The 13,319-nt window shown below is 39.8% G+C and overlaps 1 protein-coding gene across 3 annotated transcripts in view; it reads left to right on the top strand.

The window, feature by feature from the left end:
• ITPR2 (inositol 1,4,5-trisphosphate receptor type 2) overlaps positions 1-11,394 on the top strand; it is a 665,265-nt gene extending 653,871 nt beyond the window's left edge. For all 3 annotated transcript variants that reach the window (XM_033951965.1, XM_033951964.1, XM_033951968.1), the window contains 2 exons: positions 4,246-4,407; positions 9,814-11,394. In XM_033951965.1, coding sequence (XP_033807856.1) covers positions 4,246-4,407; positions 9,814-9,900 — 249 coding nt within the window. In that variant the 3' untranslated portion in view covers positions 9,901-11,394. The remainder of the gene's footprint in view (positions 1-4,245; positions 4,408-9,813) is intronic.
• Positions 11,395-13,319: the final 1,925 nt, after the last annotated feature.

The following is a 13,319-nucleotide window of genomic DNA, read 5'->3' as shown; positions in this document are numbered from 1 at the left end:
AGACTGGATGGAAGGGGGCCACCGGGAAGAGAAAGGCCTGGTGCAAAGAGCCGAGACTCGTGGCAGGCAGACGAGGAGCTTAAGTTGGAAATGACTTCACCGGGTGGACGGGCTGATGGAGCTGGCTGCCGAGACAGGGGCTGTTCTGAACTGCGATCTGGCTCAATCGCAGTTCTGCTGACCTCTTAGCAACACTCAGCACTGTGGGAGTGTGGAAGGCTGCCAGTGGAAATGCTGGACTGCCAGGATTACAAAAGGTACCAGGGGGAGGGGGGGGGGAAGACGGTATTCACTTCATAAGATGCGCCCTTATTTCCACCCACTTTTTGGGAAGAAAAAAGTGTGCCTTATGGAGCGAAAAATATGGTAATTCACTGTCACTGGAAATTACATATTGTGGTGTTTACTATTTGATCATAAGGTAGTACATTAAGGGATGGGAGCGATGTGTTTAATAGATTATAGGGGTCAGGTGTGTCATTCATTGTATTCATGTCTATATTTCAAAAATGGCTGCTCCTGCTGTTTATGCCAACCAGTACATGTGCACTCTTGAAATTATTTTAGAAAAAGGTTCTGCATTGGAGCCTTTTCTAAAATACTGTGAAAACTGAGTCTGGTTGTATGAGTTTTGATCACCACTTATATGTAAAGTTGGACTCTTAAGGGCCTGATTTTATAAACAGCACCCAACCACTCCAATCCGCAGGGTTCTTAATCATCCCCTAGGCATCCTTTATAGAATCACATCTAGCAGTGCCTAGTCATCCTTAGATATTGCTTGCCATTGTTGAGGTAAGCGCCGGTATATTAGGACAGGTTTTACCTAGCCTAATTTACTGGCGCCTGTTCTCCACCCCTAACCATGCCAAAAATGTAACTTCGCTGTAAATGTACAGTCTCTTCATCTGTTAACCGCATAGAACTTCCATGGTAATGCGGTATACAAGAATAAAGTTATTATTATTATTACTTTTCAGGTAGGCGTTATTAGACATAAGAGGGCACCTGGACTTATGTGTCACTAGGTACCGTGTAGATATACATAGTAAATGACGGCAGATAGAAACTCAAGTGGTCCATCCAGTCTACCCAACCGTACATGCTCCATAAATTAATTTAGTTTAAACGGTCCTTCTTCTTAGATATTTCAGGGCCAGAGAGTGTGCCCAGTAGTGTGCTTAAGTTCTATCTACTGGAGCCTCCAACGAGGCTCATGCGTAACTTAAAATTAATTTATTAATTGATTTTTAATAGCATGGTCAATTACCCTGCCAATTAACCAATTAAAAAAAATTAAGTTACACATGGATTTAGGTTAAAAAAAAATTAAGTTATGCATAGATGTAGGGCTCCTTTTACTAAGCCGTGTTAGGGCTTTAACGTGTGCTAAATAATAATAATTTTATTTCTTATATACCGCCCAACCAGAAGATCTGGGCAGTTCACAGCAAGAGAACTGAGGCATATCAGCGAAGATGCAAGGTACAGTAGGAATCAGTAGAATTCAATGCTATACAGTATAATAAAATACAACATGATACAAAGCAAAGTCATCGCATACATTTACCAAACAGATAGGTTTTCAGTGATTTTCTAAACTCATAGTAAGATTGGGAATGGGCAATCAGAGAACACATCCAAGAGTTCATTCTCCCCGCTTGAAAGGCTAGAGTTTTGTCTAAAAAACTTTTATAACGGCAGGCTTTCGGAGTAGGGTACATGAACATGCCCGAATTTCTTGTGTTCTTGCTTGATGTGAAAGGATTTAATTGGGAAGGTAAGTATGATGGTAATAATCCAAAAATAGCTTTATATCAGAAGCAGCTGAATTTAAAAATGACTCTAGCTTCAAAAGGGAGCCAATTGAGTTGCATGTAAAAAGGGGTTATATAGTCAAACTTTTTCAGTCCAAAGATCAAACGTACAGCAGCGTTTTGAACCAGGTGAAGTCTTTGTAGTGTTTTCTTGGTTGACCCTAGATATGTGATATTACAGTAATCTAAGGTGGATAAGATGGAGGATTGAACTAGTATCCTAAAGGATACCATGTCAAAATATTTTTTTACAGTTCTTAGTGAAGCATTTTTTAGTCAATTGCCACCCGCGCTAGACCTTAACACCAGTATTGAGCTGGCATTAGTTCTAGCCGCGTAGTGCAGGTTTAGTGCGCACTAAAATGCTGCATGCGCTAAAACCGCTAACACAGCTTAGTAAAAGGAGCCCTTAGGTTAGGCGTTGCTAAGTGTCCTTGACGAGTGCACCTAGCGGCACCTAACCTAGGCACCATTTATAGAATCAGACCCTAAGAGGCTCATAATCAAAAAAAATACAAACATCTAAAAAGTGGCCTAAATGGCTCCCTCTTGCCCCGATCGTAGTCGGCGGGGCCAGGAAAGCTTGGGTTCTCTCCTAGCCCGATCGTTGTAGGGGGGTGGATTCTGTAACCAGTGTTGTTTTTGACAGACACTGGTTACAGAATCCGGCTTTTAGACGAAGGACTGGCTCCTCCTTCGCCTAAAAGCTCTTGTTTTGGGCGTTTGGGAGTTAGGCCTTTTTTAGGTTGATTATATGGTGTTAGTGTAGACGTAGTGGTGGTCTGGGCGTTTAAAACGGCTGAAAGTAGAGGCAGGCCATTATCAAAGAAAACCTCCTTTTGGACGTTTTTTGTGATAATGGACATTTTCCCTGCTTCTACTTTCAACGTTTAAGGTCTTAGGCCAAAAGAGGACTTAGACTTTTGTTGGATCATGGCCCTTTAAGTCTCTCAGCTGAAATCCTGTCTCTACAGTGAATGAAAATGTAAGGATAAGGAGTGAAATACCATTTATGGTTTATTCATTTATATTCTGCCTTTATCCAAGATAGATAACAAAGTAACATGATAAAAAAGACAAAACATTATACTTAAACCAGCACAATATAAAGAAGTCCAGGTGCTGAAGCCTCAACAGTCTGCGTCATCAAACAAAATGGATGCTGTTTTAACAGTTTCTTAAACACTTGCAAGTTATTCTGTTGTTACATAGTCACAGGGAGCCATACGGGAACATTATCCCTTTCCCCTAGCACGCACACACATCCATACTTCCCTGGTGCCTATGAATAATGATTACTGGTTCTTTCCAGTGCATTAGGTTTTGTATGCTGAACCAAGGGTCTTGCTTCCTGCTCCTGCGAGTCCGTTGCAGGAGATACTGATCGCTTTTTTCAGTACCTCTTCCTGCTCTCTGCGGCTTCGTCAGTTATTACTTCTGCAAGCGAGCCTGCAGGAGCCTGCTTGGCCTTCGTTTTTGTTTTTCATGTAATTTCTGCGATTTTTCACAGGATTTTGTGTTCTTACTCAGCTCCAGCTCCTGCCTAGCCTGCATGAGAGGAGCAGACTTTGATCTGCAGCTGACAGCTGCATCCTATGGGAACCTGCTCAGACATTTAAAGCTTGCTTGTGGCTCACTATTGAGGGCAGGCTTATATCTCCCACCTGGGGTTTCTGGAACTGCTTAGGTACGTCCCCTTGTTCGGCATACCTTCCCTATTGCACTGGAAAAAGAAATTAGGTTGTTACCTTGATAATACCTTTTCCAGTAGATAGGGATGATGGTATGCTGAACCTCCCATCCACCCATCACTGTTGATGCGCCTGTCTAGACGTGCTGCTACTCAAAGGCTGTGTCTCTAACTTTTCTACCAGTTGTTGTAATTTGGAAAACTTTGTATAGGTTTCCCCAGAGTTCCACAGTTTCTTATGGCTTTTTGTTTCATACGGTTTGTTGTTTGCTCCTTTCCTCTCCATGGTGTGGTTATGAGCTATTTGTTAATACTTATGAGCAGATCAAAGTCTTGTTAGGGGGGGGGTTCTCTTTCTCCTTCTCTTGTTTTTTCTTGTAGGGCTGTTGCTGGCTTTGTAACTAACTGATTGGGGGCAACAGAGAGCAGGGAGAAGGAGGATGCATTGAAAATAGTGATCAGTATCTCCTGTAATGGACTAGTAGGAACAGCATGCCATCCCTATCTACTGGAAAAAATATTATCAAGGTAACAACCTAATTTCTTTTTATTCTAAACTAGCAGGTTCTGATTGATCTGATAATCCTACAGGAACAGAAGGATGTTATAGAATCATCAACTCCACCCCCCCCCCCCCAAAAAAAAAAGAATAAAATATTGGAATCCATAAAAACTTGGGTCTCCTTTAACCTTTTAACTAGCCAGTCTAACCTTAATTATGTTTTTATTTCCATATAGGAGAAGAACCTGGACTGGTTTCCTAGGATGCGAGCTATGTCCCTTGTTAGTAGTGAAGGAGAAAATGAACAGAATGAAATCAGAAACCTACAGGAAAAGCTGGAGTCAACCATGAGCCTTGTAAAGCAACTGTCTAGTCAGCTTGCTGAACTCAAAGAGCAGGCAAGTACATCAGCTGTGTCAATGTTGTGAGTTACATAAGTATGACAGTGTGTGCACGAAAGGATTTAACTACGAACCACCAATGTATTCAGCTATTAGCTTCTCAACTTTCCTCCCTTATGGCCCTCTGCTTATACCTTTTGTGTATACTTATGAACACTTACGAAGCTTAATGATGCTTAGTGTTGATATATCAATATTTTATATTTTGCTTTTTTGAAAAATAATTTTAGCTTTAGTAAACACAATCAAATCCAACTGAAAATAGATTTTTCTCAAACTAGTTAGAACCTGAACAAACCACATCGGGGATCTTAGCTGATATCTGATGGCTTGTAATAGCACCTGCCAAATTTATAAAGCAGGCTGCAGCCTCCAGCCCATGCACCTCACATCAGTGAACAACATGATATAGCTTTGAAAACTTTACCTCCATGAATCCTGGCTCACAGACAACTTGGCTCAGTCCTAATACACTGCTGAGGTTTTCAGCCAAACATGTTTGTGTTACCAACTAACCAAAAAGTAAAATACAAAAATGTGTTATGCCAAGAACTGAAATGCTGTTAACCTTTTATAAAAACTGATCTAGCTATTGATATGTTTGTAAAATTTCTGTCAGCTGGTTGGATTCTTGAATTTGTTTCAAGTTCAGTCTCTCGGGATATTCCCCTGTCCTCCATTTTCTAATATTCGTTGTACTTTTTTTAATGCTAATCTTTTAACCTTGTATATTTTCAGTCATCTCTTGTTAGGGTAACAAATCTTTCTATTAGAAAGACTGAATTAAGCACAGAGGACCTCTGAGAGAACGAAGGTGAAACCAGATTAAGGTGATCCACTGTTCCTCTAAGTTGAGTGGGAGTCTTCCAACTGCATTGCTACCAGCAGGGCAGTGCTTCAGTATTGTGTTTTCAATTGCTAGGGACAGGCAGGTTCTCTGAAGTCCTGTAAAGCTTGCCTGTGCTTCACTATTAAAAATGTGAGCACCCTCTAATTGCAGGACTGTACATGGAGGACTCCTGCTTAACTTAAAGGGAACAGTTGTTGACTCTTAGTACTGCAAAAGGAAAAGATAATAGACAGTCTAAATGGACCTAATTGTCTTTATTTGTCATCATACTAAAGAAAGAATATTGATATTTCTTAAATTCTAAGCTTAGAGTAGAGAATATCTTAATGTTTAGAACAGCAGGTTTAGAACCAGAGAAACCTAGATTCATAAGAACATACAGTAAGAATTGTCATACTGGGACAGACCGAAGGTCCATCAAGCCCAGTATCCTGTTTCCAACAGTGGCCAACCCAGGTCCCAAGTACCTAGCTAGATCCCAAGTAGTAAAATAGATTTTATGCTGCTTAACCTACGAATAAGCAGTGGATTTTCCCAAGCCATCTCAATAATGGCCAATGAACTTCTCTTTTAGGAAATTATCTAAACCTTTTTTAAACCCTGTTAAGCTAACTGATTTCACCACATTCTCCAGCAACGAATTCCAATTACATGTTGTGTGAGGAAGTATTTTCTCTGGTTTCTTTTAAATCTACTACTTGGTAGCTTCATCGCATGCGCCTTAGTCCTAGTATTTTTGGAAAGAGTAAACAAGCGAGTCACATCTATCCTTTCCACTCCACTCAGTATTTTATAGACCTCTATCATATCAACCCTGAGTCGTCTCTTCTCCAAGCTCAAGAGCCCTAGCCGCTTTAGCCTTTTCTCATAGGGAAGTTGTTTCATCCCTTTTGTCATTTTCATTGCCCTTCTCTGTACCTTTTCTAATTCCACTATATCTTTTTTGAGATACAGTGACCAGAAATGGACGCAGTATTCAAGGTGCAGCCAAACCATAGAACAATACTGGTGCATTATCACATTTGCTTCCTTGTTTTCCTTTCCTGATAATTCCTAACATTCTATTTGCTTCGTTAGCTACCGCCACACATTTAACTGAGGGTTTCAATGTACCCTCAATAATGACACCTAGATTTGTTTCCTGTGCATTGATTCCTAATAGGGAACCCTGCATCAAATAGCTATAGTTCAGGTACTTCTTTCCCACATGCATCACTTTGTACTTGCTCACATTAAATTTTAACTGCCATTTTGATGCCCAGCCTCACAAGGTCTTGCAATTTTTCACAATCCTCTTGCAATTTAACAACTTTGTGTCATCAGCAAATTTAATTATCTCACTAGTTTTTCAATTCTCTAGATCATTGATAAGTATGTTAAAAAGAAGTGGTCTATTAAGAATATTGACCATTTAAATCTACTCTCTGTTTCCTGTCTTTCAACCAGTTTTTAATCCATAATAGGACATTACCTCCTATCTTATGACTCTGATTTCCTCAGAAGTCTTTCACGAGGTACTTTGTCAAATGCCTTTTGAAAATCCAAATACATGATATCAACTGGCTCATCTTTATCCACATGTTCATTCACCCCTTCAAAGAAATGCAGATGCAAGATTTCCCTTGACTAAATCCATGTTGGCTTTCTCTCATTAATCCATGCTTATGTATATGTTCTGTCATTTTGTTCTTTGTAATAGTCTCTACCATTTTGCCCGGCATCAACATCAGACTCACCAGTCTATAATTTCCCGGATCACTTCCATTCAATTCAAGGCCTCCTTAACATATAGTGTTATGCCTCGACCAATTCGATCTACCCGATTATGGGCAAGTCACTCAGTCCTCCATAGCCCCAGGTACATTAGATAGATTGTGAGCACACCGGGATAGATAGGGAAAATGCTTGAGTATCTGAGTGTAAAACCGCTTAGATAACCTTGAAAGGCGGTATATAAAAACCTAATAAACTTGAAATACCCTGGTATGACAGTGTCCCATTGGTTATCTTCCTTCCACCAGGTCTCAGAAATGCCTAGTATATCTATCTTTTCATTTAATGCAATATATTCTAACTCTCCCATCTTGTTTCTTAGGCTTCTGACATTTGCATTCAGACATTTCAAACAATGTTTATCTATCTATTTACAATTTGCTCAGCAGTTGGCGTGAATAATTTGCAGTCTTTAAAATCAGCCTGCTCAGTATTTAGGGAAACCTGGTCTACCATGGCCTGTATTGCAATCTCGCTATTGCGATGCTCTGTGTTCTCTTTTATGATTATATCTTTTAAAGATAACTTATTCTGAACCATGCTCTTTTGAGCAACTGTCAGCCTTCCCTCAGTTTCTAGTTTAAACCTGCTCTATCTCCTTGTTAAGGTGCAGCCCATCTTTGCAGAATAGGTTCCCCCTTCTCCAGTATGTCATCTAGTTCCTACCAAATCTAAAACCCTCCTCCCTGCACCATTGCCTCATCCACGCATTTGAGACACCAGAGCTCTGCCTATCTTTTGGGTCCTGTGCATGGAAAAGGGAGCACTTTTGAAAATGAACCTCCCTAACACATTTCCCTGTCATTGCTGCACACATGTACCTAGAAAGCAGACTCCTCCCAATTACTGTCTAAAATCTTATCTAAGTGATGCATGAGGTCTGCCACCTTCGCACCAAGCAGGCAAGTGACCAAGCAATCCTCACATCTACCAGCCACCCAGCTATTTACATGCCTAATGATCGAATCTCCACTATAACAGTCATCCTAACCCTTCCCTCCTGGGCAGAAGCCTCTGAAGACCCATCCTTGGTGTGAGAGGACATTGCATCCTCTGATTGCTAGGTCCTGGCTACAGGATTGCCTTCTTCTTCACCAGGGTGATGTTCTCCTTTAAGAAGACCTCCCTCTTCCGAAGAAGCACAGAGGCTGCCAGACTGGAGGTGGGACTTTTCTACAATGTCCCTGTAGGTCTCCTCTATAGACCTCTCTTGTCTCCCTCAGCTTCTCCAAGTCTGCTACTCTAGCCTCAAGAGATCAGACTCATTTCCTGAGTGTTAAGAGCTCTTTACACTGAGCGCACACATAAGATCTCTCACCAACTGGGAGATAATCAAACATGTTACACTCAGTGCAAAAGACTGAATAGCTAGACTGCTGCCTGCATCTTAATATTGATGATTTCTTTAAGTTGCTACAGAAGTTGGAAAATGTACACTAAGATCCCCTAGGATTGCTAGTTATATGTTAAGCTATGGTAATGTTTAATTTTTATTATTATTTTGTAATGTTGTAATTGGTTGGTTACCCTCCCAGGATTTCTTAGACTATTTCTTAAGAGATAATTACTAGCTAATAGATATTAGCTAATTACATTTTTAGCCTTCTAATTGATTCAAGGGCCCATAAATCAGAGATAGAGCGGGTGCGAGCTAGGGAGGGTGGACAGGAATTAAACACTAAGCAAAGACTTTCCTCAACTGTTATCTGTGCCCTAATCTGATCTGATCTGCAACCTAAAAAACTAATCTAGACTAAAACACTTTTTATATAAAAACCCTAACAGAGACTCTAAAGGCTACACTATTGCCTAAACTGTCTTTGCTGAAAACAGAGAACTGAACTAAACAGTAAAACCGAAGGACAAAATATATATTTTCTACTGACACGTATTATGATTTTGAGAAATCATTTAGAAGGTAGTTTTATAACTATGAACACTTGTACTATGCAAATATTCTTCATTCAGAGCTTTGCCCAACTGTTCAGACAAATGTATGCTAATTCTTCTGCTTTAAAAATTGTTCCGGGGAAACTGCATGCACACAATTACACCTACTCATTGGCACACACTGAGGGCTCCTTTTACTAAGCTGTGCTAGCGATTTTAGCACGCACTACAATGCCGCTTGCTAGATCATAGTGCAGGAGTTAGTTTTTCCGCATAGTGCGGGGGTTAGCGCACGGTAATAAAAGGAACCCTGAGTTTTAGGGTTAATTTATTTACATACATTAGAATATTCAAAAGTATGCCGCTCCCACTACCATTGACTTGCGGGCCTTCCATTGAAGACCACTGGCTTATTGGTATGGTAAAATTACTCTGTTAGCCACGAGTGACATTTTGTATTAAGTCACAATATGCCTGATACTGGATTTTGAATTTGGATTAATATCATATCGTTCTTGGTAATAACTCAATGCAAATTACATTCTGCTACATTAGGTATTTTGCTTTCTCCTTGAGGGCTTATAATGTAACAGTTTCCACCTCACACATTTAAATGGTTAACTATTAAATGAAGCTAAACTATATACCTAAGCATTACATAAAGTAAAATTAAAAGGGGGAAATGTACAATTCAGTTATTAACACACATCTTCAAAAAGGTTAAGGGCTCCTTTTACAAATTTTATTTATGTAGAGGAGAAGAATGATCAGCCCTGGGTGTCACGCTAGGTATGCCACTGATTTTAATTTTGGTAAGAATAGATGGCTGTTTGTGTCATTTACTGTACTTCGGAAAAGCTCAACTGTTTCTCACTCTGTGCCGTATTTAGATGACAGAGCAAAGGAAGAACAAGCAGCGGCTGGGTTTTCTTGGATCAAACTCCTCTCATGTGAATCATCACATGCCCCCACACTGATACCCTGGGAAAGCTGGAATAAACTTTCATCAGTATTTCTTCTTCATCATAGAATGAAACACAAGACCAAGAGGGTGAACAACGCCCACTGTTACAATCATGTGATAAAATGTAAAGTTGTTTTTAGCACTGGACTCAATATGTACTTTTTGATATGGTTGAACGGACCAACAAACTGTCCAAGATGCATAGCAAGATTCTTGTCTGTTCTTTGCACTAGAAACTATCGTAAGAATTATTTTCTCAAAAAGTGAGGGGACCTGTTTGAAAGATAGTTTTTAAAACAGCTTCAATTGCCATATCGTATTGGCTCTGCTATACTGGCCTTTATTTTTATTTTTTTTTAAATGCAATAAATATGTTTATATAAAAAATGGTATTTACTGATGTTTAATGCATTTTATGCAAAACTAATTCAGAAGAGACTAAAACGCAGCACATGTGCTCTAACTGCACATGATGTTTTTCCTGTCGCTGTATATTTTTTGTTTCCAACCTAAAGTGCAATGGTCTGGCTCTTCTGACACAGGAACTGGAAGTTGATTAGCCCCCTCTTTTATTAAGCTGTGCCTAGAGGTTTTTATCACAGGTGAGATAAGTGCTTCCACGCTCATAGAAATTCTACGAGTGTCGGAACCTTTACCGTGATGGCCCACACTAAAAACCTCTAGAACAGCTTGATAAATGCCGGTCTAAGGTTGCTAAATATGCAGATACTACACCAAAAGTAATGACATATATTTTTGCATTCACATTTTGAATAATGTTCTTTATTGAAATAAAGGAAACAGTTCAGGACAGCATTAATGTTTGCACATAAACGATTTAAAAAGTGGGTATAAGAAGTGGCCATAAAATTCTCTAATTGGGACATACTGGAAAGGACATTGGATGTCTCATCATAATGGCAGGAATATTCTTCAATTGGTCACTTTGAATTCTTTGTTTAATAAGAGTGTTTTGTTTAGATTTTTAAAAGTAATACTTTAATACTCACCTGTGTTGTTGAATGTTACAGTCTCTGACTGACTTATTTTCATGATTTTTTTTTTTTTTTTACCAAGTGGAATTCATTACTCTCTTTATCAGCATTTAATTTTCCCTTAGAAAAATAAATTGTCTTGACAATATTGTACAAACAAGTGTGTTTTCACCAGGTTTCCAAACAAAGTCAGAAACATATACCATCACAAATATTGTTAATTCACCCCAATGTGAATAAACAAATTCATACATTTAGTTTATTTGCTGCAAGAATAACTCTTTGGTACTTAGTTTCAAAAAACTGAAACATGTATGTTCCAAGCAAGAAAGTCTCCAAATTCAAAACTGGGTAGTATTTGTAATTGGTTTCCATAGGACTGCAAACCGTACAAGGGGGTGCTGAAAAGTTCCCAGCCCAACCAACTTCCTAAATTCTAAGGGGCTCATAATCGAAAGAGAAAAACGTCCAAAAACCGGCCTAAGTCGGCACTTGGATGAACATTTCTCAAAAAAGTCCAAGCGCCGAAAATAAAAATGGGTTTTGGACGTATTTCTAAATGACCTAGGCCTTCATAGTGCCGCTCAACATCTAAAGCTAAACGGGGCGTTTCGGGAGAGTGGGAGTTGGGCAGGATGTGAGCCGGCTTAAACTTAGTCGTACAGCATGTATAACCGAAAGTTATACAGCCCAGGATCGACGGAACTTGGATGTTGTGACTTAGACCATGTAAAACATGGTCTAAGTCACAAAAACCCACCCAAACTCACCAAATAAGCACTGCAAACACATAACTCAGACCCCCCACACACTACCCCAGTGATCACCACCATACCCCCACCCCCATAAAAATTTTATTCACAACTTTAAATTTCAGCCTCCAGACCATCATCACCTGGCCGCCTGGCATAGGAAAGCCTAGTCGTCCAGGCCAGAGGCAGCTTAAGTCGTCTTGGGGGGGTGGGTTAGAGATCCATAGAGAGGAGGACCCATGCCCATAAGCCCCTGTAATCACTGCATTGATACTTAAACATGTGCATTTGTTTTAATTTGTACATCACTTAGTAAAATTTAATAAGCGATTCATTAAGTTAAAAATAAACTTGAAACTTGCACTGCCCTATACACCCCCAAAATCCATTTTTACTGGCATATAAGTGGTCCCTGCAGCCATAAGGGCTATTGGGGTGGTAGATAAGTGGGTCTAGGGGATTCTGGAGGTGGTTTGGGGGGGCTCACCGTCACCTATAAGGGAGCTGTAGGGAGGAGAAGCCATGGCACCCTTTTTGTGAAGTTCACAGCAGTGCCCTGTAAGATACCCCACTATTTAGGTGGCATGTCTGGGTATGTAGTCCATCATTTTGCAGACCCCTCCCATGTCCAACAAGGCTTGTTCTAGGCATTTTGGACTTTGACGGAAAGTTGGACGGAAATGTGGTATAAAGACGGACGATTTAGTGGCTTGGACGATCAGATCTGCAGGATGTATAATTAGACGATTTTTGAAAGTAAAAAAAAAAGTTGGACGTATCTTTCGAAAATGTGTCTTAGGCTCTTTTCAACTTTGAACGACTTGCGAGATGGACGTAAACGGACTTAGATGTCCCTTTCGATTATGCCCCTCCATGCATTATTTTGCCACTGTAGCTGAAAAGTGTTATCCTATTTCGTTAAGTGTCAATTTGCAGAAACGAAATTCTATGTTTTGACATTGTTCAGATCATTGATTGAACCATATTCTCTTCAGTCTCTTTTTGGGTGGACTAAGAACTGTTCAACACCTCCTTGTATGTGGTGCTTTTGAAATGTTGTCCAAAGGGAATAGTGAGCTCTCTGTTATTGGTTGCCCTTTGCATCTTCAGCTGTTCAGTTGTTATTGTTCAAAATAAAAGCTAAATTTTTGTGTATATCTAGAAAAGTTTGTTACATTTACATGTTTGATAATTGTTTTAAGGATAAGACAAGAACAGAATTAAAGAAATACAAACTCTCCAAAATATTATCATTCGCCTCCTCTGTCATGCCATTAGAACTGATCGATCCTCACCCTTGTTGAAGAGTCGTCACTGGTTACTGATATCTTTCTGGGTCCAATATAAAATTCTCTTGATGGCTTTTCAGGCTTTTCAGTTTGGAGCACATTTATATTCTAGCACTCTCATGATACCATACACGTCTTACACGCTTTGCTCCTTTGGTCCTTCCACATCCAAAACAGGCCCAACACAAATATACTAAGCGTTACAATTTTTTCTTTGTTGCCCCTTCCTTTGGAATAGCTTGTCTCTTGAAATTCAGAGTGAATTTTAACTCTGCCATCAAAATTTGGCTAGTTCAACGAGCTGTTTGTGCATAGGAGACTGAGCTCTAGTCTGTGACCACTATGCTTTCCCTTCCCCCTTCTGTCTTCCACCTTCCCTCCAGTCCCACCTTTCCT

The sequence above is a fragment of the Geotrypetes seraphini genome, chromosome 7 (genome assembly GCF_902459505.1).
Source record: "Geotrypetes seraphini chromosome 7, aGeoSer1.1, whole genome shotgun sequence".
Lineage (NCBI taxonomy): Eukaryota > Metazoa > Chordata > Amphibia > Gymnophiona > Dermophiidae > Geotrypetes > Geotrypetes seraphini.
Note: the sequence above shows the minus strand (reverse complement) of the source record. Positions and strands in the feature narration are given on the sequence as shown.